This window comes from Manacus vitellinus, unplaced genomic scaffold (genome assembly GCF_001715985.3).
Source record: "Manacus vitellinus isolate BGI_N305 unplaced genomic scaffold, ASM171598v3 scaffold_7_pilon, whole genome shotgun sequence".
In the NCBI taxonomy this organism is placed as follows: Eukaryota; Metazoa; Chordata; class Aves; order Passeriformes; family Pipridae; genus Manacus; species Manacus vitellinus.
Window position 1 is genome coordinate 5,333,060 of NW_021940813.1, and position 24,242 is coordinate 5,357,301.

The 24,242-nt window shown below is 39.7% G+C and overlaps 1 protein-coding gene across 4 annotated transcripts in view; it reads right to left on the reverse strand.

Annotated features, from left to right (window-relative positions):
- Positions 1-853: 853 nt before the first annotated feature.
- The window catches only part of PRRG1 (proline rich and Gla domain 1), a 30,568-nt gene continuing 7,179 nt past the window's right edge, over positions 854-24,242 (reverse strand). For 2 of the 4 annotated variants that reach the window (XM_018084271.2, XM_018084272.2), the window contains 3 exons: positions 15,487-15,535; positions 10,437-10,597; positions 854-2,289 (listed from right to left, as the gene is read on the reverse strand). In XM_018084271.2, coding sequence (XP_017939760.1) covers positions 1,765-2,289; positions 10,437-10,597; positions 15,487-15,496 — 696 coding nt within the window. In that variant the 5' untranslated portion in view covers positions 15,497-15,535 and the 3' untranslated portion in view covers positions 854-1,764. Of the gene's footprint in view, positions 2,290-10,436; positions 10,598-15,486; positions 15,536-16,390; positions 16,410-24,242 lie in introns of those variants that run through there. The other 2 variants (XM_018084274.2, XM_018084275.2) reach the window with 2 other exon arrangements.

Genomic DNA, 24,242 nt, shown 5'->3' on the forward strand with positions numbered 1-24,242 from the left:
TAGCCACTGGAGATCCCCAGTAGACAACTTTGGCAACCTATTCTTTGTCAAAAATGAGAACATTAGATTAATCATAAAATCCTTACTCCACTTGTCAGTACATCAGATCAAATTCTTACCAGAGTGTGCATATACATACTCATCTATGACCACACGTTTCTTTCCAGTCTCTGTCCATAAAAATCCTTCAGGAAAAGGTGGGTCAAGCCCCCTGTGAGATGGCCTTTAAGAGCAATTTCAAATGTATGGCACTGGTATTTCATTTGGGGCGTTTGAAACAAGATCCAGTTTGTGTTTCTGTTTTAAGAAAGCCAACATAACATAATTTAGTCCTTCAGGGCTAAACACATTTCAGTTGGTGCTGATTGAGTAGTAGAACATGGAACAGTACTAAGCTAATGCCACACTACCTTGGTGTGGGAAGAAAGAAAACTGAAACTAATATTCAGAAGTTAAATCAAACAATGAACTTTCAAATCAAGCTGGGAAAAAAGGAATCACCACACTAGAACTTTCACCACCCTAACTATCATCAGCATCTAAACCAGGTGGGTGAAATTTTGTACAAGCCTGTAGATAATTTGCATCCATCTCTTCATCCTCAAAAAGTCACTCCACACTAATGCTTGGGGTTATGCCTGCATGTTCTTAGAATTCCTTGTTGGAATGGATAAGCAATAAATATATTTGTTGTTGTAAAAAGGTATCTATATTCTCTGCAAAGGATTTCCAAAGGCACCAGTACAAGGTGCACACACGGTACAGGTAAGTAGGCAGGAGAGTATTAGAATTTGAGGAAGGGGTTCATAGCTGGGGGAAAAAGGAAGTCACACTGAATTGCTTTCCATTTTCCCTCTTATAAAGAAAAGTAATACCTTTTGGGTTTATGTGCTTATAGATAACATCCTGGTCCCAGTGAAAACCATGGGAGAAAGTTTATGACCAGGATTTTATCCACTCTTGAGTATTTCAGTATTTCATTATTTACTGTTGCATGAACTTTCCAGTTCTAAAGTTAACATATGCATACTTCTCATCTCTGGAATACACAAGAGAAAACAGGAAAGGCAGAACACAGACAAAACCAAACACCATTAAATTCACTAATCAGTGTTTTGAATTTTTAGCTTCTAAACATTTACAGAATTTTGAGCTGTAATAGCAAAAGCTTTAGAACACATCTCTTCTGCTAGGACTCTGAAATTATTGCTATTACACCAGCATTCTCTAAATGAGATCCTGGTTTGAACACAAAGGCATCCTACTCTCAGCCTCCTAAGGGTCCAGGATAGGGTTCATCATGTAACAAAAATCCAAGTGAGAAAAAAGAACCTACCAGACAAGGTAATACTGTAAAATCAGGCCCCTTTAGTGTAACTAACTATTAAAATGTTATTTAAGGATTCCCTATTGCAGGGAATTATGACAGTCTGCAGTAAGAGAGGGGAGGGGGATCCCGCAAATCTTGTGGGGAATGTGGACATGTTCAGAATGAAACAAGTGACATCCCTCAAAACAGAGGTACTTTTGAGAAGTATGACAGAGCACCACACTTGTATCTGCACTACACTCTCAATACAGATTCCTTATCTTTTAAGACCTTCTGTAGGGGAAAAAAAATCCCAAACCCAAAGAACGAGTGAACCTAAAAAAAGTGAAATCTATTGTACAAGTCCATTAAATTACAGAAATGCATAATATGCCAAGATAAAGTGCTACAAAATGATTACTGATTTTTAAAAGGTCCGTGGCATTCTTCTTGCTTCACTTAGCACTGGTGACAATGGGAGTTAGTGCAATCGCACTGGCTGAGCTGGAATTCACAATGTCTTCATACTGCGGGGGGGGATCTAAATGTTGCTCAGTGTCACTTCTTCTCACACTGATCTCACCAGTGGCTTCCTCATAGGAAGGAGGAGGATCACAGTTTGAGAGCCTGGTGGATATCGAGTCCGACCGTGCATCCATATAGCTCAGACCTCCCGGGGAGAGCCCACTGACTTCATACATTTCCTCCTGTGGGGAATGAACAATGCTGAGGGGCGGCGGGACAGGGCCTCTGCCATCAGCCACAGCACCGTCCCCCAGCGCTCCGGGGGCTCCCCTGTGCACGTACACCGACTGTCTACGCATTTTCTTTTTGAACAGGCATCTCCATATGACAAAAATGACAATGAGGATAACGAAAAGGCCAATGATTAATGGAAACGCAAGGTAAAATGAATACCAGGTATGTCCTGTGTTACTTTCTCCCTGAAGTCCGTTTTTGTAGACTTTCCAGAACTCCTTCTAGAAGAGCAAGATACAGTAAGTCAGAAACTATAAGATAGTTTAAAAAAAAAAAAAAAAAAGCAATGTCAGCAAGTTGTTTTAAATGAATGAGGAAAATAAAAAAGGCATTTCAAATACTGAGGGTTAAAATAAGAATTGGCATGGATAAGCACACACAATAAACTTTCAATTTTTCTTCTGATGTCACTAGTGATACCAAAGGGATTTGGTTTTTAAAAACAAACTCCATGCTACTTTTAAGGTTCCTGTGTCTGCACTCAGTGTTCGCAAACATGCAGCACAGACAAGGCTCTGCAAAAATAGACAAAAAATCAACCCCTCAAACAGAAAAAAACTTAGCCAACCAACCCCCCTGTCCCCAAAACAAACTAGCTAAAAAACCCCAAAACCCTGCCTAATCAGCATGCACATCAGCCATCTGGTGGATCAAAATTTTTCAGCACCACTCAAGGTAAAAGTTTGGGGTTTGTTTGTTTGTTTTAAAATTGCGATAATATACTAATAGAATTTGACAGGGAAATACCAGTTCAGAATGACAGACCATTTTGGCAAAGCACAACTATGTTGTACTGTCATCTCATAATTTAGACTTCCTCCACCCTCTGGCTCATACAGCTATTGCTGTCAGCTTATTTTGAGTTGATCCAGATTCTCTGTTTACAGCTAAAAATAGCTCCAGAGCTATGAGAATATCACACAGCTTATTATATTCTAGAAATCTTGACAACACAGCTACAGTTAAATGGAACATAAAGTTAAAATATGAACAAGTGAAAACAAAGATGAAGGGGTACACCAGTACTTGAAAGTCATCTTTGCTCTATTAATGTGCACAAGCGGGAGCACAAAGATCATGTTGCCAATCCAATTTCCTCTGCAGTGACTGCTATGAAAAAACAAAAGAAAAGCATCCCCTGCCTCAAAAAAGTAGCCATCCTCACCTGTAACATAAGATCTCTCCTCCTAAGAAACATTTTCACTGTGTTTTATAACCATGGATAATTTAAGAAAAAAAAATAATTAATGACACCCTGCAATACATGCCAGAAACTCTGAACTCTTTAGTTTCCTTTAAAACTGCAGAGAGCTGGCCCAGCCATGCTCATGCCAGCATTGCATTCATTTGAAATGATAGCACACATCTCATGCAAGTATTTATGAAACAGTCACCAGGTACAATTGATATTGTCATTACTCAGTTATTAGTAGACATATTCAGGTGCAGACTGACTGACTTAGAGCACAGACAAACTAGGTCTATTAGTTTTTTTTTAGTTCAGAACTGCTGCCACATGATCAGCATTAAACACTAAATGCCACCAAGCTGATCCCAGAGGCAGTTTGAGTCCACAGGCAGTGTCGAGGCTAAACTTGCCCAGTGCAAAGCCAGGACCAGGACACCATGGACAAAACACAAGCTTACAGTGTTTCTGGATCAGAACTCACTAAGGTTAAGAGCAATGCCACGTGCTTGAAACAAATGACTATTCTGTAAATTTTCTTTACCAAAGATGAATTCAGTTGTTCTTATGCCTATACTCAGTGCAAATTCAAAAAAAAAATAAAAAAAAATTGATTCCTACAGCAATCCATTCAGGCATTTTCCCTAAATTCCAAGGGTTGACACCACAAACATATCATCACAGTGCCCTTCTTCGATGTGAACCCAGGTCCAAATCACCTAAGCTAAGTCAGGTAGGATTGGCTTCAAACAAAGCAAGAAACTCTGGGAAGATGGACCCTAAACACTTCTATACAAGGGCCTTCTCTGATGCACTGTTCCACATTGAATCCCAGATCAACTGTGCTGATTTTAGACAAACATATGGGGGGAGGAACTAACATTAAAAAAATGACATCAGATGCACAACTGAGGACTTTTGGGATCTCTGCATGAGATGGCAAAACCAAACACCTCACCCTCTCCCCACCAGATTACCAGGCAATCAAGAAGATCTGTTACCTATCACTTTTCCATCTGGTTAGAATAGAATTAAATTATTTAGTGAAATAAATAATAGATATATTGTTGACTAAAAAAAGCAGAAAAGGATTCATTAGGATTACGAAATGCTACTGTCTGCTTTGGAGTGAAATTTTCCATTTCACTGTTCTGCTGCCTCAGTGGCAGCAAAGAAATAAAATGGTACAGTGCTTGTTTTTAAGGCCAAGGTTGCAAAGATTTACAGAGAGATGTCAAATAGACTGTACAAGGGTATGTCATTTTAAAGACTGTGGAGCAGAAAGGTAGTTTTGATGAAAAAGAAGAAATCACACTTCTCCCCTAGCAATCTATTTCGTGTTGCAGACTGCAGAGGAAATGCACCTTCTCCAACAGAAGGGTAGTAAGTAGTGACTGGTATTTTAGTGTTGTTTTCATGTTACTTCTAGGTCAGATCTATCTGCTGTAGAAAATGTCTCTGTACCTTTTTTATAAAGCTTAAATACCAGCTGAAATACCTCCTTGGCACTCTGCAACATGGCAAAGAAGCAAAAAAAGCTGTTTTCCCAGACTGGCAGGTACTTAGTTCAGAACAGGTTGTGGGGATGTTTGACTTGATGATGTGACCAGACAGTTGCATAAAGAGCTTAAGGTAAGAGTTGAAACTGCCTTAAGGATGAAAGTAGTTTAGTGTCCTCTTTCATTTATATGCAAGGTAAAGAAAATTCAAGACAGTGTAGACACCCCTCGCCCCTGGTCAAAAATTACAGTACTTTAGACCTAACACTATCTTCCAGAGACACAGGAATGAAGTTCTGCACACAGATTGAAAACACTAAGAAACAAATACTTAAATGTTCTTCTTCAGGGGAAAAGCAAAAAACAACCTACCAAAAAAACCCACAACAAAACAACCCCACTAAACCCACCAACCAAAACCTTACTAGCATCCCAGGTTTGCAGCTTGCATTTCTGCAAGTCAGATCTCAAAGAGAAGCACAAAGACACTTAGTTCCAGAGTGATGCAGTTGACAGGAACTGCAAGAAACTAATCCTTAGGGTTTGAGCTGCACAGCTGCCAAGCAGCTCTCCCTCTGCTCTGTCATCCCGCAGCTACACCACACAGTAAATTGATGGTGCAGAAGGAGTACAAGACATCTGGTGAAAGTCAAATCATGCCCTGCAAAACCACAGACAACTCAGATGGATTTGCACAATGTCAGGATTTGTACAAACTGCTCTGAAAAAAGAACGAGTAGGGGAAATATTGAAAACTTAGAAAGCAGCTGTGAAATTCATAAAGAAAGTTAAAGAGTAGTTTAGAAGTTGAAAAACTCACAGCACAAACACTCCTTCCACAATTGCTGGTCTCTTAAACCAACAACAAAAAGGACTGACTTTCTACTTGACAAAATTACTAATTTGTGATCAAAGAAAAGGACACTTAAGTAATCATTTATCCTCAAGTGCTCTACAACTGGGAATACCAGGTGTGAATGCCTTATAAGGCTGAAAAACTAAGTTAAGCAGGCCACAGAATCAGATAACCACTGTGGAAAAGACTTGGAAAACGTCTAACATATATTCCTGCCAAGAGCTATTTTTCTGAATGTACCTTACTGCTTTGGCAAATCCAGTTTGAAACAATCAAAAGGAATTCTCAAATGCATCCCAAACAAAGACAGTTACAGCAAATTTGCCAGAATTTTGTTTCCCTTTTATTCGTAATACTCAGAACAGAGTCAGCATCAGTTAACTGGATTTGAACACTGAATCAAATAAGGGATCCACATGAAAGTCAAGAGACTGACATCCTGCTCAGAATTTCAGCTGAGGCCTTTACTAAATTTGGCAGCATCATCAGCTCAAATGATCCTTGATCAATTGTCTGACTTGTTTTAAAGGTGGACTAATATGCCAGCCAAAAGAGTGCTTGGTATTAGGTCGGCAGAGGATGCAAACAAAGCAGCAATGGGAAGTGAGTGCACCTGCCACACTGTTTTCTTCTGGTCTGCCCCCCCTTTCAGGTGGCAGGAAAAGATTCACCTCTTCTCTTCTAGGTATTTATCCAGCATCCATAGTTACACACAGACTGGCACTAGAAGTCTTACTCGATCACATCCTTTTAGATCTGGCTGACAAGTTTTGAGTTTGCTAAGCTTTTTTGTAGTTTCTTTGTTTGCTTTTTAGGATAAAGCAAGACAGAAAATACTGGAGTTTCTTCAATACTTAAAATTTGTGGGAAGATCTGTGACTTTCAGCTTTTACAAATTTCATGCAGTACAATTTAAAAAAAAATTAATTAATGGACATAAAATTAATGTCAGCGTTACAATCATACCCAGATACTTTGCACAGCAACATCTGAATAAATCTTTGAGTCTCCCAAAAACCTTTGACAACTGACCAGGGACGACACACAGTGCTGCTGTAGGCAAAGGCACCGCCAATAAACAGCTTTACTAGGTCAGCCCTAGGCTTCACCTAATCTGGTAACTTCTCTGTGACAACCATGGTTAGAGACTGCTGAAAGGAGAGTTCAAACAAAGTAGGCAGTGACACTTTCCCAGATCTCACCTATTTGTACTTCAAGAACTATCATTAGCCAAGGCTGATTCCTTTTATTTAATGGTTCCAGACTGATTATCTTCCCTTCATTTACATCAATGTTCTCTGAACACACACAAGTTTTTAGGATCCCACACATCCCGTGGCAGGCAGTCCATAGCTCTATTAGCTGCGGTGAGGAGAGATACTTCTATTTGCTTTGAACCTGCACATTCTAGTTTGCTTTGAGGCCCTCTTAGCTCTGCTATCAGAAGGATGGCAAGTGACTGACCTCAGCTCAACCTTCGTGCTCCTCACAGACATCAGCACATACTCCCTGATTTAATTATTTTATGAACTATTGTTGTCACAAAAGACTTTTGGTATCTTTGGTCAACTGTCACTCTTCTCTGGTCCTTCCTCAGCTACTAATTTGCTTTTAAAGAGATAGGGGGATCATGGCACATTCAAGTGTGGGTATGCACTGACAGAATTACACTCTCTATTTTGATCCCTATTCTTTTTTTTTCATATTCTTGGCACTCAGGTTTTTTATTTTGGTTTTGTTTGGCTGCTGAGCATTAAATTCAAGTCTTCACAGATTTGAATTCAGATCCTGTTCCTGAATTCAGTTCAGAGCCAGTTACGAGTGGCTCCCTTTTCCCCCCACATGCATTATATTTGTCAACACCGAATTTCATATTCTATTTTAACCACAAAGTCTTGCAAATTCATCCCTGATGGCTCTAGCCTAACATAATTGTATTATCTTTACAATTAACTTTATAATTTTAAATAATAATTCTGAACCTGTCAAAATCCCCAAGCCTACATAATACTAAAAGCTGTCATGAAAATACTGAAAGCTGTGTATATATACTTGACATACAAAATGCTAATTAAAAACTCATGAACCAAAAATAACTTGAGGGAACTGCTTGATGTTACTTTAATATTACAAATTTGTATGTTGCACAATGCCCCAGAGACTGCAGAAAAATGAAGAACCAAGTGGACAAGACAAAAATACAAAGGGAGAGATTACACAGAACAAAGTTACCATGAGACAAATAAGCTACAGACCCTATTTGAATCCCAGTCTATCCACACCATGAAATTGTTGATCCTTTGTTTCTCTGAATGTACTGGATCATGTTCCTTGTCTACTGCATCTATTTCCTTCCCCCGGGGCACAGAAATTAAGTCTTACTAAGTGGCTGTGTGGATGGATACTGCTGGGGGACAATGGACTAAAGCTGAAGTAAATAAGGCTGGTCAGGAATGACTGCACATTAGCAGAGCCTGGCCCATTAGCAAGATCCCAACAACACAATACAGCAGCCAGGAAAAAAAGATACAGTAGTAAAAATGGATAAAAGCTCAGGACCTTATTGGAAGCTCCTTCATCACTTGTGGCAAGAACAAAAATGTATCTATTGCTATTTTACTACTTCCCAAATGCCTCTGCAAGAGAACTGCTATCTACTAAAACATAAAATGTTCCTAAATGCAGCAAAATAAGCTGAAGTGAGAAGCCACACGTTTAAGTTGTGTTTTCTCTAACGACTTGAACAAAAAGCAAAAGTGATGTTACGTTAGAATTTTATACAAATTGTCTCATCGTACACACTATTCTTAATTACACAAAGAGCTATATTAGGAATAGCCACACCATGACAAATTTGGGAGGCAAAAAAAGCTTTGAAGAGATGGCACATATTTCATTTTAATACATCCTACTATTTAATAAGTCCTACTATTTCATTTTAATAAATGAGAAAATTCTCATTCATCTCCCCAGGTATGACCTCCAACAAAAAGATGCCGAGAACTTAAAATCTCCAGTATACCTTTCACATTGTTATTCTTTGATGTAGAGCTCAGCAGCTGAAGAGTAGAATGCACTACCTGAGTAAATTCTGGAAGAAATCTGCAGTGTTCCCTCTGTCACTTCGACCACAAGGGATAGAAGCTTATTGTGGAGATAAGTAGAGATAATGATACCTAGTCACACCTTCTAGCAACTGCTTTTCACTTTAGATTTATCTTCAAATTCGGCCCTAATTTCATCCATATCTATCTTGAATTAAAAAAAAATGACTGTATTGTATTAAATAATTCAGATGCCACCATCAAAAACCTGGTTTTATTTTTTGTGAAGCAATATAAGATACTCTGGTTATGATGTGCAGCTACTGCTTGCAGAGCCATTAGCCCACAAGCTTCTTTAAATCAGAGAAGCCAACAGAACTAGGCAACAATTCTGTGTGGGCAGTTTCTGCTTCATTCCCATCAAGTCAATAGATCACTGCCCTTGCATAACACATGGTAGCACTGAAATCATTGCTCCTTCCATGTTTAAATCACTGGTGCTTAACAATACTCTCTGGAGGCTTGCAGATTTTAGCTTGAAGAAGGCCACTTTCCTTATTTTTAGACTATTAATAGTCTGGGCAGTGAACACTGGCCAGTTGCACCAAAACCTGGGATTCAAAGGTGTATTTTAAATGGAAAGCTTTTGGAGCTCCTCACTCTTTTCATGTGAACGTATTCAATAAACAAGTTATTCCAGCAGGAGTGAGGTAAGTGAAGACTTGTGCTCTCTGCTTCTCTGTACTCCCCATAACTGTCCCAGTCCCATCATTTCTTCCAAGCAGGACAACTACATTTATGACATCTAGGGAGAACCAGTACATGGGCTACTTGGGTAAAAACTCATCTGCCACCTTTTCTCAAATGGGGGTTCATGTTTCTTTTCTTTCCAGCTGCCAATTTGCACGACACATATAAGCATAATTACCTCTAAAACTTCTACCACCTTCAAATGTAGTTTAACTGGGACAAATGTGTGCTCCTAAGGCCCAGAAAGCCAACTGTGTCCTGGGCTGCATCCAAAGCAGCGTGGGCAGCAGGGCCAGAGAGGGGATTTTACCCCTCTGCTCTGCTCTGCTGAGACCCCACCTGGAGCACAGCATCCAGCTCTGGGGTCCTCAGCACAAGAAAGAAGTGGAGCAGGTCCAGAGGAGGGCAATGAAGATGATCCAAGGGCTGGAGAACCTCTCCTATCAAGACAGGCTGAGAGAGCTGGGGCTGTTCAGCCTGGAGAAGAGAAGACTCTGGGGAGACCTTATAGCACCTTCCAGTACTTAAAATGGGCTTATAAAAAAGAGGGAAAGCAACTTTTCACATGGACAGATGGTGATAGGACAAGGGGGAATGGTTTTATACTAAAAGAGGAGAGATTTATATTAGATGTTAGAAAGAACAACTTTGCTCAGAGGGTAGTGAGGCACTGGAGCACATTGCCCAGAGAAGTGTCTGCCCCATCCCTGGAAGTGTTCAAGGCCAGGTTGGATGGAGCTCTGAGCAACCTGATCTAGTGAGTGGCATCCCTCTTCATGGGGGGTGGTGAGGTTGGAACTAGATGGTCTTTAAGATCCCTTTCCATCCAAGCCTTTCTATAATTCTAGGATGGATTTGAAAGCTACTGCTGTGCAGTCCATCCGTTTCCACAGTTCACTTAATTTGCTTAAAGAAACACTACCAAAATTAAACCAAATCTTATGTAGTGTTGGATAACATACAAGCATTCAGCACAGCGAAAAATTAAGCATCAGTACACCCCACCCATCTTTAAATACACAACATAACATACCGTTTTTTCCTCATTTTCAAATGCTTCTCTTGCTTCTTCATAGCTACAGATTTCTTCTCTGCATTCATGTTCTATGTCACCTTGCTTTAATTCTTCCAGAAACGTGTTGGCTCTTGGGTATCTTTTTAACACAGAGTTGGCTTTGTCCTCTGTTAAGAACACTGAACAAGAAGAGGTGAGACAACAAAGGTCAGTTCTAAAATAGATACCCAAAACCTCATGCTAGAGTTGTTCAAAGAAAACGTGCTTGTAAGAAAACGCTTTTTCAAAGTTTTCCCTTTTATTTCATATGATAAAAGGTGTCTCCCAGTTTTGTTCACTGTTGTAAGGAGTTGGGCCTACAATTTCAGTAGTTATTGCTATAGTGGCATAAATGCAATAGACCTCAATTCAGCATCATAGTCCTGTGTGCTTCAACAAGCCTGAAGCTGGTGCCTAAGAAGTGCTCAGATGAGACAGGCACATGCTCAACTTAAGCAACTTCTTAAACTAAGATGACACAGAACAAACAAAATGAGATTTGCAACTGCCGGAGGACATCACAGCCAAAATGCTCTGAAGCTTTTTTTATAAATATTTATGGCTATTACCCAGAGTCATTCACATCAGAACAGCTGCATTTATCAGTGTTTTAGTCTGTTAAGTTTTCCGAAGCAACTTCGAAGCAGACTGGCTCCCTTCACTCCAGAAATCTCAACCATGAAATGGGTACCCTTTTGGAGCTGTGGGGGGAACTGGCCTCTATTTTCTTTAACCATACACAAAACCTCACCTTATTTGATTAATCAAATAAAATGATTCCAAAAGGTAACCAGTGTTCTGACACAGGTATTCTTTATTTGTGTTCTTTACTTTTCTCTTTTTTTCTGATGTTCCAGATTTCCCTCAAACTCCCTGCGCCAATGGTTTTTACAGTAATATGTGGCAACTGGAACACTCCAAAATCCATCAGACTGAATTACCTGGGAGGTACATCTGCAGTAAATGCTGCAGAAATTCTCCAGGTATTTCAGGTCAGGAAGCAGGAACATCATGTCAGTGCTACACTGCTCTTGGCTCTCACTGCCAGCAAGAGGGGACGATTATTCAATGCACTGCCACACTAATGCAGTCATATCACTTTCCTGACCTATGCAATCATTTGTGTATTGCTTCATTTACACTTAATCTGAAGGGGTTTTTTTCCCTTAATCATCTGATTTTTAATGTTACAGAAGGAGGGTAGCAAGTAAACAAATATGATCACTGCGCTTTTGCTTTAGATAGATGTCATCTGTCAGCAATGATTAGCATAATTAGGCTGATCTACTTGAATTTCATTTTATTTAGTCTCTGTAATGGGTTTATGCGGCAAGGTTTTGGTAGTGGCAAGGCTACAGGGGTGGTTTCTGTGAGAGGCCGTTAGAAAATTCCCCTCTGTCTGAGACAGACCTGCTGCTGGCCAAGGCTGAGCCCAACAGGGATGGTGGTGGCACCTTGGGGATAACATACTTCAGAAGGGTAAAAAAGCTCTGTGCAACTGCAGCAGCAGAGGAGTGAGAATATATGAGAGCAACAGCCCTGCAGACACTGAGGTTGGGGAAGCAGGAGAGGCAGAAAATGCTCCAGGTGCTGGAGCAGATATTCCCTTGCAGCCCATGGTGCAGAGCATGGTGAGGCTGTGTCCCTGCAGCCCATGGAGGTCCACGGTGGAGCAGAGATCCACCTGCAGCTTGTGGAGGATCCCACAGTGGAGCAGATGGATGCCCAAAGGAGGCTGTAGGAAGACCATGTTGGAGCAGGCTCCTGGCATGACCTGTGGACTCTGTGAAGGACCCACACTGGAGCAGACTGTTTCCAAAGCACTGCACCCATGGGAGGGCCCCATGCCGGAGCAGGGGAAGAGTGATGAAGTCCTTCCCTTGAGAAGGAAGGAGCAGCAGAGATAGTGTGTGATGAACTGACTGCAGCCCCCAATCCCCATCCCTCTGTGTTGCTGGGGGGAGGAGGTAGAGAAATGGAGAGTAAAGTTGAGACCAGGCAGAAGGGAAGGAGAAAAAGTGGTTTAAGATTTGTTTTTATTTTCTCACAATTTAAATAATTTCCCCAAGTTGAGCCTGTTTTGCCTGTGACAGTAACTGGTGAGTTACTTATCTTAATCCATGAGCCTTTCACTGTATTTTCTCTCCCCTGACCAGGAGCAGTGACAGAAGGTTTGGTGGGCACTTGGTGTCCAGCCAGGGTCAACCCACCACAACTTGATTACAAATATTTGACAGTGATCTTCCTTTTGCAAAGGATTAAATGAAGATCTGAAGATTAAATTCCAAAACAGCACTCACTTCCAGTTTTAATACATGTACACACATGCACCACACAAATGACACTATCCACAATGGTGCCAGGGGTTCAGTGCCAACCTACAACTGCACCTCCCACTAATTTGGTTTTCTACAGCACCACAGGTGAGCACATGGACATCTCCTATAAATTCACTGACTAAATAACATAAATCTCTTCAAAAGGAAAGAAAAAAAGATGGCTTCTTTCCATTTCCCACACAATTCTCCTGACTCCCCTCTAGGCCTGAAGAAGCTGGTTTCTCCTCACATGCCTCAGTGATCACCTAAAGGTGATGAGCTGAAGGACTTGTCCACATGAGGAAGCCAGCACACAGCCATGCCTGGGGATGGACTGCTGGTACTCCACCTACTTCTCCCAACTCCTTTTGGGCATTCCTGAAGGGAACAAGTGTCAGGCCAGACTCTCTTAAGAGTGCCCATATGAAGAGTCACTGAAGAGTAGATAATGCACTATAAATCAAGTTTCCTTTCCTCCAGCAGATAAAACCTAGGGAATTTCATTTCACAGTTGGAATTCATCCCTGAAAAGAGCGATGAGAGGAATTATGACAGCTTTGTACCAGATGCGGAGGGAAAAGAAATACAGGAAAACACAGATAGCTGAAAGTACCCTGACTTGAAGATTCTGGTTCTCAGAAACAAGATACAAATCTTTTTTTCTGCATGCACATTCCAATTTAGAAACAGAATAAAGGTTTTAAAGCTGGTATGTTAAGAAATGTTGCATTTGATACACACTGCTATGAGTTTCTAGGGAATACTTTAGTTTTCCAAAAGGAGCTAAACATACATTTCTGATTCAAATGCATTGACAAAGAACAGCAAACATTAAGATAATTCAGTATTGAAGAACGGTCAATATATGACTATCTAAATGCCCAACTTTTTTATTTAGCATTCATATTCAGAAAGTCTGTCTTCTCTCACAATATAGTATACAAAATGCATACATTACAGAGACAAAAAAAAGCCCACTGAGGAAAATAAACTACATCCCATATTAATTCTGAAGATGTCTGATAATGATCTCTGGTTAGTCCAGACCAGGAACAGCTTTTGAACCTGCAAGGCTGGAAAAAAATAAAGTATAATAATTTGTTTGTTTTGATGTGACATTTTTAATGCTCTGCACACTGCTAGTGACTTCAAATCCTATTGAGAAATCAATACAAATTCATCAAGGCAACATGAGAACACATGAATCAAAGCAATTTTGATGAAGATACTGATTGAAATACAGGGATTTAATGAGAATCAGTCACTGCCTGATGAACCCTATAAAAAGAGAGAATGGAACCACATTGAAGAATCCATTTTGACTTCTTAGTATTCCAGGATCATAATCCTGTAGATATTCAGTTATAGTTGGATAGGAGTGTGTAAAAAAAAACTACTTTGCATTTTCAGCTAAACCAGTGTGGCCAAATTCACTACAGCTGTTATTGTGGAGTTGAACACAATCAGGGAAGGCTTGTATGTGGCAAGAATAAAGTAATGAAGCACGATAAAACTTACTTTTTTACTTTTTTTTAAAGGAGATTAACTAGCAAATACAAGATAAAAATAAAAATTATTATTTTGGCATTATGTAAAACAGACACAGAAGTAATTTAAAGTCTCTTTCAGTCCCTCAGTGTTTGTAGAATATAGATGAAGATACATATCTACCAGCAGTTTTAATGCATTTGAATACATTATTTCTTCAGACATGGTTGAGCTCTGTGTGTAACTGCAACACTTGTCTTTTACCAAGTTTTTATGCAACAGAAAGCTACAGAAAAATAATTCCAAAGACTTAGTTTCACTTATTATTACTGAAGAGAACAATATAGTCAGATCAATCTATTACACATTCTCTGTAAAACCTTCATGGTATCCTAACAGAGGATGGAAACTCTACCAAGGTGAAATTCAATCAGAACCAGAGACAGGCAAAGACATGAGAGGATAAATACACCACAGCCTGCCAGTTGAAGCTGTCACAGGGAAAGAAAACAGGCTTCAGGTCTTTAGTGACAGAAGGAACAGGGAGCAGGAGCGTGGGAAAAATATTCTGGGACACAGAAGTGTGGCCAAAGCAAAGCCTGGGGCATTCTGGACACCAAAACCAGCTCTATTGAGACCATTATTGAGGCTTCCTTTTTTTGACTCCTTCCCAACAACTAAGCAGACTAAAACCACCACTAAAACCACCATGCTAAAAATAAATATTTAACCTTAAATTTGAAGCTGGTGCTATTAAATTTGAGTCTTTCTGTAGTCCATCTTAATAAAGCCATTTGGTTTGAATAGGGCAGAGAGGTGAAAAATGATTTGTACATTTCTTTGTAAAGCTGAAAAAGTAACTTCTGCTCTAAAAATTTGGAGGTACTGGGACAAGATTAAAAATAGTTAAAAGTAAAGTACTCAAGGCTGGAAATTGAGCTCTGTGGTTTTCATTCTGCAGCCAACTTCCAAAGGGTCACAAGTAAGTCTGTGATTATTATGGTCTTCAAATGGTCTCTGTCAGAACAGTCATATGATTCCAGCTCACATCAGCGTGGGCAAAGATCTGCATTGTACATAACATTCAAGCCAGTTCAATGCCAGAGGGCACGTTTTGTGCAAAGTTACTGGGATTTTGAGGAGAGGACAGTTCTGGGGTGTGTTACTCCCACTTCAAAGGGAATAATAAAAATGCACACTCATCACTAAGTTAACAAACTTACCACTATCCATGATGATTGCTGTCAAGGCAGGGAACTTGCAGTATCAAGTCTGTAAACAAAAGAGGAAACATCTTGTTGAGTTTGTGAATTATGATGAACTTGGAAAAGTTTCTCTTGATTCCCTAATACTGTTACAAATATATCAAGATTAACCCCTCTTTTGAGATGTACCACTACTGCAGGCAAACTAATTTCAGTAATATAGGCATACTATCCAAAAAAAGTTAACTCTTGTGAATTGGTGAATGCTTTAACCTTTTTCAAGGCTTTTCACATTCAGAATATACAAAAATGTTAATATGAAAGAAAGGGTGTGTATCATTTAAAATGTAATGCAGCCTGTTTTGCCTAATTGAACTTGAAAGGTATTACATTCTCCACTGTAATTACTTATACCTTAGCTAAGACTTAAATTTACTCTGCAGAGATCAAGTCAACACGTTGAGTCCATGGATCAGATTTTTTGAAATCAGAACACACATGTAAATACATTCAGAGTCAGCTACTGATTAAAACAGGATGCCTGCATAAAGTGCAAGGGCAGAACAAGGCCTGCAATTTGGCAAAGGAACTTGCAATACATGAGAGGCTCCCAACCAGCCCTACAAGAACTTACATGCACTTTGTACCTCATCTTGGAAAGAGAACAGACAAGAGATGCTCTCAGTTAAAGTGCCTGAAGCTCACTGCACCCACCAGGCAGAGAGCCAACAAGAACTGCATCTGAAGGCAGCAAGAGTAGTTTGAGGGACTGTTTTCTGTGTCTTGGAGTCTTTATTAGTACGGGAAGAATTAAGAAAACAAAAGCTTTCAGGAGAGTACAAGAAAGGTACAACTACCTAACCAAGTTAGTAGAACATCACAAGGTTAAAGGTGTTTGTTTTTTTTTTAATTAATAAATTACCTACTCCCAAATTCAGAGGACAGGTTACACATCAACATGTACCACACTGATGTCCTCACTTTTCATAAATCCAAACCCTCATAAGCAAACCTCTCTGTAAAAAGGGTTGGCCATGGCTGTTGTAAAAAAAGAGGAAAAGTTAATGTTTCCAGCATGGCCTGTCCAACACCATAATTCATCAGGTAAGAGCAGACTTTGTAAACAGTATTTGTAAGGACTGCTGAGGTGAGTGGAGCTCTGTAAAGACATCCCAGCCTGCTAAACAAAACTGTAGGATTGGGACTACAAGACTCGTAGGATGAAGGAGTAAACTGATTTTAAAGGAAGTTCATCAAATCTCTGTAAAGGCAAATAAATGTGGATAAACAGCAAACATTAAAGCAGTCTGAAATCTCACCACCACAGTGTTTAGCTTGTCATTACTAAGTATTGCAGGCTAACAGAAGCAGAGGACTTAAAATTTTTTTTCAGAATATATATAAGACCTCTTTTAATACACTGAATTTTTCTTACCAGACTCCTCTGTGCTAAGACAAACCACATTTGCCAATTGCTTCTTGAATAAAATTAAAATTAGCATCATTTTCTGGGCAGCCACATTGTTACAACCCAAATACCTGTGATGAAGAAATTACCAAACTTATAAACAGGTCACAAAAGAACTGGCTAGTGGTGTAACTATTCTCTTCACCTGTTACATCATTATTTTTTTTCCCAGTTATTACCCAGCAGTTTCAGATGGCTGCTTTTGCAAACATCAGATAAAACATACAGCAACAGAAGAGGCAGAGCCATGAGTGCTCCCTTGCTCTGTTAAGTGGCAGTAATGCTGTGCATTAAACACACCTTGCCAGGCTTTCCCCCTCTCTAATGGAGTCATTTTTCTGCAATAAATTTCAGTTAGTCTTTAATATTTCATCCCCTTAACAAATAACTTGGGTGTGGATTTCAAAAACATTAAAAAAGAAAAAGACAGAATATACACATCCATGAGTCACAATTAGATGGCTCTGATGGCTCTGCCTACTTGGAACTGTGGTGGAAACGAGGAATTTACAAGCCTCTCCCCTGCTACAGGATGTTTTCCACCAGGAACACAGCAGGACACTGCCTCTGCCTTGGCACCTCGCACTAGATACTTGGTGCATCATAAGTTCTGGGAATGAACATCAGAAAACTGACATACACAGGCTGGGAAACACATGAAGGAGGAAGAGAAAAAAAAAACACAGAAGGAAAAACATTTTAATTTCTTCAAAGGTAGGTATATTATGAGTTAGTGACAAAATAAAGATTTCTTGAAGTGGTTGCAAAACACAAATTACATTTTTCTTTACCTCCTTCATTACAGAAGGAAACAGTATGTCCTTCTCTAGGAAATCTCAAATACAGCTTTCCAATCAGTGGCTGTAGTACAGAAACTCCCCTTCATCAATCTACATTAAATTCTTACAGGAATTACAAGTATTTAGAGCTCCCTGGAACTAATCATGTCCATTTTCCACCAAATGTGTGTCTTTTCTATGTTCCCCTGACTTTCCTCTCTATATCTCCTCAACCTTCATTTGCAAGCTCCCACAAGTCATAGCTTCCTCCTATGACATCCAAAAACCTACTGGGCAAGAGGTTGATTAAGGACAGGGGCAATGGCTGCCCTGCCACTACACAGACGTTTCACTCACAGAACAAACTCTCCCACTGCAGAGGAACCACTTGTGCCTTCACCCTCTACTTAACTGTCCCTTCCCCTAAAGGGAAGGAGTTTAATTATATTTTAATCCTCTTCTCTGACTGACTTGGTTCAAACTGACTAAATAGTTCAAAGGTTGCTTGGAAGAAAGGATAGAACATGGACAAGTATAAAAATCTTTTTTTACAGTCATAAACCAGCTAATAAAGCTGAAGAGGGCTGACACCACAGGAACATCTTGACTTGCTACTGACTCATTTATTCCTCTACCCAGCTCTTTATTTAGTTTTCTGCTTTTAAGTCTTCACAAACCTTACTGAAGCCTATGTATACAGAGCAATCTTTTTCATATACATACACAAGAACACATAGTCCTCACCACCACCCCCACCTCCAATAGTATCTTACTAGTAACACCAATGTTTATTGTTTCAGGAATTCCTCTTCTATATATTATTCCCTCCACAAGGTTACATATCACCTTAAATTTGCTTGTGGAAAAAGTGACAACAGGGTGGACAGCATGGGCAGCTCTACAGCCACGCTGAGTGTCGAAGTCTGAGTTCAGTGGCAGCTGACTTACCCAAACCAACACGTGATCTTTCCTCACTGCCTGCTTGGCTGTTGGTAAAATGGTTAAAAAACATGACAAGAAAACAATGAACCGTCCACTCTTGGCAGGAATTATAATGACTCAATAAGAACACAAGTTCTAAAGTGTGTGAGACAGCCAAGGAGACACACCAACAAGGCCTGTGCTATTTACCAGCAGCACCCTGCTCACCACCAAAGGGGTGCAGTCTCTTACCAAGGGGAAATATTTTGCATGGAAGCTCAAGGACCTAATGGTGAAGTAACAAACCAAGATGTAGATTTCTTTCCACAACTAACCTAAATTTTCTTCTCCTCAATCCTGAAAGTGCCCAAACCTTGCCTGCACTATCTATAAGCATAAAGCATAGAATATTTGTGTACACGTTTCCAAAGCTGGTAATCATATTCTAGCAGTGCAGTGTATCCCTTAAATTCTAAAAGTAACTAATTTCAGCATTAAAAATTGTTGGCTTAAGACAATATTTCTGCAAGATTTGTTGCATTTATTACGATAACCATCTTCAGTTGGCAGCACACACCTCTTCTGGGTACATTTCCTGACTAATGGAAACTCGTGTGCAGCATGTACCATTACAGGACAGAGGATCTGATTGAGGGCACACAAAACTGCCTGCACTGTTCCCACTCACTGTCACGTGTTCTAAGGATACAGAACATCAAGAACAAAGCAAGTCCTTAAGGGAAGGGATTAGAAAGAGAAGAGAAAATAAGGCTAATGTAAAGCAGCAGTGGTATTGTCTCTCACTTACTTTCTCATCTGCTGCATTAACAGGGACTTAAAACACTGCAAGGCCACCTCTCACAGCTGGGGAGGGATGAGCCTGACAGCATCCAGGTAGGGAAGAGGGAAGTGGCTTTTTTCATTCTGCAACAGAATTCTTAACATAACATTCAAGTGTTAATTTTAGTTTTGTAATCTGTACCATTAATGAAACCACTGGGACACAATTTATAACCAGATGCCACATAGAGCTATATAATTTCTTAAAGTTATAAATATTTAAATTTTTCTTGAGCTTTTTATGAAAGCAGGTCCATTCAAGGGACACTGTTAACTAAAACATTAGTAGATGCTCTGTCTAAAAATAAACACCCCTTTTCTAGCCCTCAGCCCCAAACCAGGTGCAAAGCAAAAACTGAAACACTCCTGTGGGAGGTCTGTTTAGAAGAAATATTAAAAGATTATCAATCTGTCTTCCTGTGTAGTTATTTAATTATCTGACTGCCATTTATTCAAAATGCATTATGTGCCTACATAAAAATACCAGTCCCACCACATACATCTTTTATATCCTTGGAAAAAATGTTACAGAAGACTAAAATTTTACTTATTATTATCTGTTTCACAGGAACTTGCTTCCCAGGAAAAGCGTACCAAATAATTTACATGGATTCAAATGCTGAAGAAATAGATTTATTTTTCTCTGAACAGAATAGGATATAGGATATAGAAGAACCTTGTATTTATTAAATTGCTCTTAACAGCATGTTTTTTCAGGAAATTTGGTGGGAATAAAGAGGGATTTTGGAAACTACTCTATCAGACAAGGATGCAAAAGATTTGTCCCACCTCAGACTACATAGGACAAGGATAAGAGTAAAACAGAGAACTGAAAAAAACCCCTCTGCTTTGTAGATGCTATCTGATCACAGCATTAGAAAACGTCATCATTAATTCTGATGACATAAGGACCCAAAGCCACAGACCAGGTCACTAAGAGAAACCTGTACTTAGCAGAGTGCCACTGCACCTTTAACCCAGCGAAACCCATCATTACTCACAGAGCAAGCAGCCTGAGCACGGCTCTGCAACACTGCCCTGAGAGCAGAGAGAAGGTGGCTCCTCACAGCTGCAGCTGGGCAGGACTTCAGCTGGCAGAGACTGAAGGCTAAGCTTCTCCCTCAACTTCACCCCTTCTGCACTTGTGGTTTTTTTTCCTGTTAAAGTTATATCAATATTCTGGCTGGTTATTCTCTGGATATTTCCAGGCTCCTAAGGTTCAAAGGGGGAATCACCACAAGTTGAGATATCTCTCCCTTCCCCTCCCTTTCAAAACCAGACAAGAACATTTTCCTGATACACACATTTTGGCAACCAGGACATCAGGCAGGAGAAGTAACAAAATTTTCTCTTCAGTGAGGAAGAACTTTGGGAGGTTGCACTGTTTTAAACTCCTGGGGACCACCTGGAGCAGTTCCTGGGAGGCAGAATTTAACACTTGCATAACTATCTGTTTGGAAACCAGAACTCCACAAATCCTCAAGAGACCAGGCCTTTCTGAGCAGCCCATAGAGCAGAGCTTCAGGCACCTCTCTCTTCTGTAAGTTACTGCTGGAAGACATTGCTTTAGGTTAGACAATCTCCTATGCTTCAGGAATTCAAATTTTGAGTATTTAACCTGAGTATTTAACACTGAAGTGTTGATATAACTAATTCTTCTCCTTCCTTTTCAGGTGAGAATGGTGAACAATTAAATATAGCTTCTGCAGCAGGATGTGTTTTTATTCTGATTTTGTTTGGACACAAAACTAATGATACTGTGTTACTCACCTATTCTACATTCTGCTCCTATCCCAATACCTTTAAACCAAATCTGACACTGAGATTTTTTTCTGTGCTCCCAAAAGTTTTCCATGAAAATCAATGACCAAGAAGAACAAAGAAAACCCATTAGTGTTGCTAGTGAGGTAAAGATGGGTTTACCAGTTGTGGCAGTATTTCAGTAAACATGGCACCTTTGGTGCCCGTAAATCACTACCCATTTTGCCAGCAGAAAGTAAGTAGTCAGGAATCATAACACCATGTTCAGGACCAGCCACAGCCTGCACAGCTCTTTGCTAGGTGGGAACTCAAATAAGCTGAAGAGATGAGAAGAGGGAAAGAGCTGCTGGCAGCACAAACGAGGTGTCAGAATATTGTGGTAATTTGGGCTAGTGGCTGGCTAATAAGGATAAGCATGTTAGAGAATGAAGAACTCAGATTAATAAAGCAGGAAAGGTCAAAAGGTAACAGAAAGAGGAAAACAGCTTCATTACATCTCTGGTGCTCCCTGACCTAATTACTGTTTAAGTCTCAGCTTCCAAATAAAACTCAGGTTGTCAGACACTTGGATATCGTCTGTTCTAACCTAGGCTTGAATAGCTGGACTCTTTATCTGAAGCAATTACAGTGGCCGAGAATAATTACCTCTAAGTGCATAATAATTATCTTTATTCATGACTATAGTCACATTACCTAGGAATGCAGAGCAATACCAGTGCACCTGAAGAACAAAACAATTGGTGCTGAGGACACTATTTACACAACACAGGTCCAGAATTTTATTTTGGGGTGGCTACAATTTCATTCCATGAGCTGAGCACCCTGTGGCAGTGGGACTGCAGCGGGTGTGCTCTTGAAGAGCATCTTCTGGTTTACCTTCATCCAAAAATAATTTAGACTGAGTGCTTTGAAATGATTCTGCAGCACAAACCAAAGCACAGTAAGTGGTGACAATTGGGAGATTTGCTTTCCAAACACACTCCTAATCTGAACCAAAATGCTACTGGAGATCCATCCAATGTGTACTGTATGACTGCACTCAAAACAGTAAGAAGCTATGAGGAAGGAAACTGTGTAAATGACTCCACAGGAAAAAGCCAAAGGTTGTTATGGGATGATAGTGAATGTCTGGCAAAACTTCCCATAAAGCTACAAAATTATCTGACAAACATGTTGACAGAAACAAAGGTAACATGAGGCTCTCCCTTGAGCAAAAACTCAAACCAAACAAAAAATCTTCTCAAAACCAAAAAAACTTACCACAGTGAATAATATTTCTGAATCTCAGTCTATGTGCTTGTCTCTTGAATTCAAATGTTATGTTCTTACTGTGGAAATTAAATACTGCTAATGCACAGGATACCACAGGGACCAACCTAAGGCCAAAAACCTGAAATACCAGAGTGGTTGCTCAGAAACACCAGAAAAGGACACACACAGATACCTAATCCGGGAACTAGGAGAAAACCGGGCCACTCCTCACTTCCTCAAAAATACCTCCACAAACAAAAAAGCACATTCTCCCCTCACACACCCAAAGACTGGAAACTTGCAATTACAGATTACAAAATTAACATCCAGTTTATGATCACCATTATCAGTATTTACAGTAAGTTCTTCTCCAAAATGTTACCAGTTTCTAAAACCATAAAGTAACACACCAAATCAATACACAAGAAGCCAGAGAAACTGCATGATCCTTTTGCCACGCATTTAAAGGTGGTTGAAGTGTTAAATAACATATTGACAAAATCTTATGTTATACTAGTAAGGTGACAGCTGCTTATTGAATAACTATCAAGTATTTTTAAATTTATAGAAAGATAAAACAATCAATGGACCTGCTAGTGCTTTTCAAGAAAAAAACCCCATGACTTGTATCAGAATTGCTGCAGAATGTTTCCTTTATAGCATGTTTTCACTCACAGCCTCCCTAAATTAGATGCTCTGAATGTGCATTCATTTAATTTTCTTCCCCTATTTTGTTCCTGTTTTCATACAAATGAAATGTTTGCATCTGTTTTGTAAGTTATGATCAAGCCAACTTTCATTTTGTAGTTCAGACCATCTCCTGATGCTTTACAGACAACAAACCAAGGAACAGTCAGCAGCTCTCAACTTCAATTGAATATTGGATTGTGTAGGGATTAAAAATTACATGTTACTATTTATACAGAAAGAAGAAGAAGAAGAAAAAAGGAAATATCCTTTGTGTTTAAATAACCACAAAGCACTCAGTTCAGAGAAGGCAGACACTGAGCTGATCTAATTGTAACCTTTTATCAGTAACTACCCAGCTATGAAAGCAGGGAAGCAGTTCAGTGCCCAACAACTACATCCAGTTCCTCTCCAAAGTGGTTCAAATTGAATCAGGACCAGGGAACTATCTATCAGCACATAATACCACCACATAACCAGAAACTGAGCTGACAGATGGTAAGTGGTCTCTTGAATAGATCCTACTTACTATCTACAATCTCCCTTTTTCCATTGGCTCTGAGTCTCCCAAAACAACGCATCAAAACTTTCAGAATAAGCAGAAAGTAGATTATAACAGTGCCTTCCACCTTTTAAAAGCACTCATGGGTTAGGTAGGAGAGAAATAAAAACTAGAAAAGTAAAAAGAATGCTACCTTTACTTCAGATTGTATCTCTCCAGGCATGAGAGAAAAGGGCCAAGTAACAGTATCTGAGTACAGTCCATTCAAAAATGTAATTTCACTGCAGATACAGTGTTTGTCCACTGACAGAAGGTCACAAGATCAAAGCCAACAATGTAACATTCATCCTGCTCTGAAACTCTTATAGATACTTTCTTCTCCAAGACAGCTTATAAAGCAAACCCATTACTTTAGTGTCACAAATAATACCTTTTACGGATTTTCCAAATAACACAAACTGGCTGCACAAAATTCAGCCTCCAACTGTATCAAACTGTATCCAATACTCAAATCTGCTCTTTTCACAGAGAGACCTGACAATTCCATACATTTGAAAAAGATTAT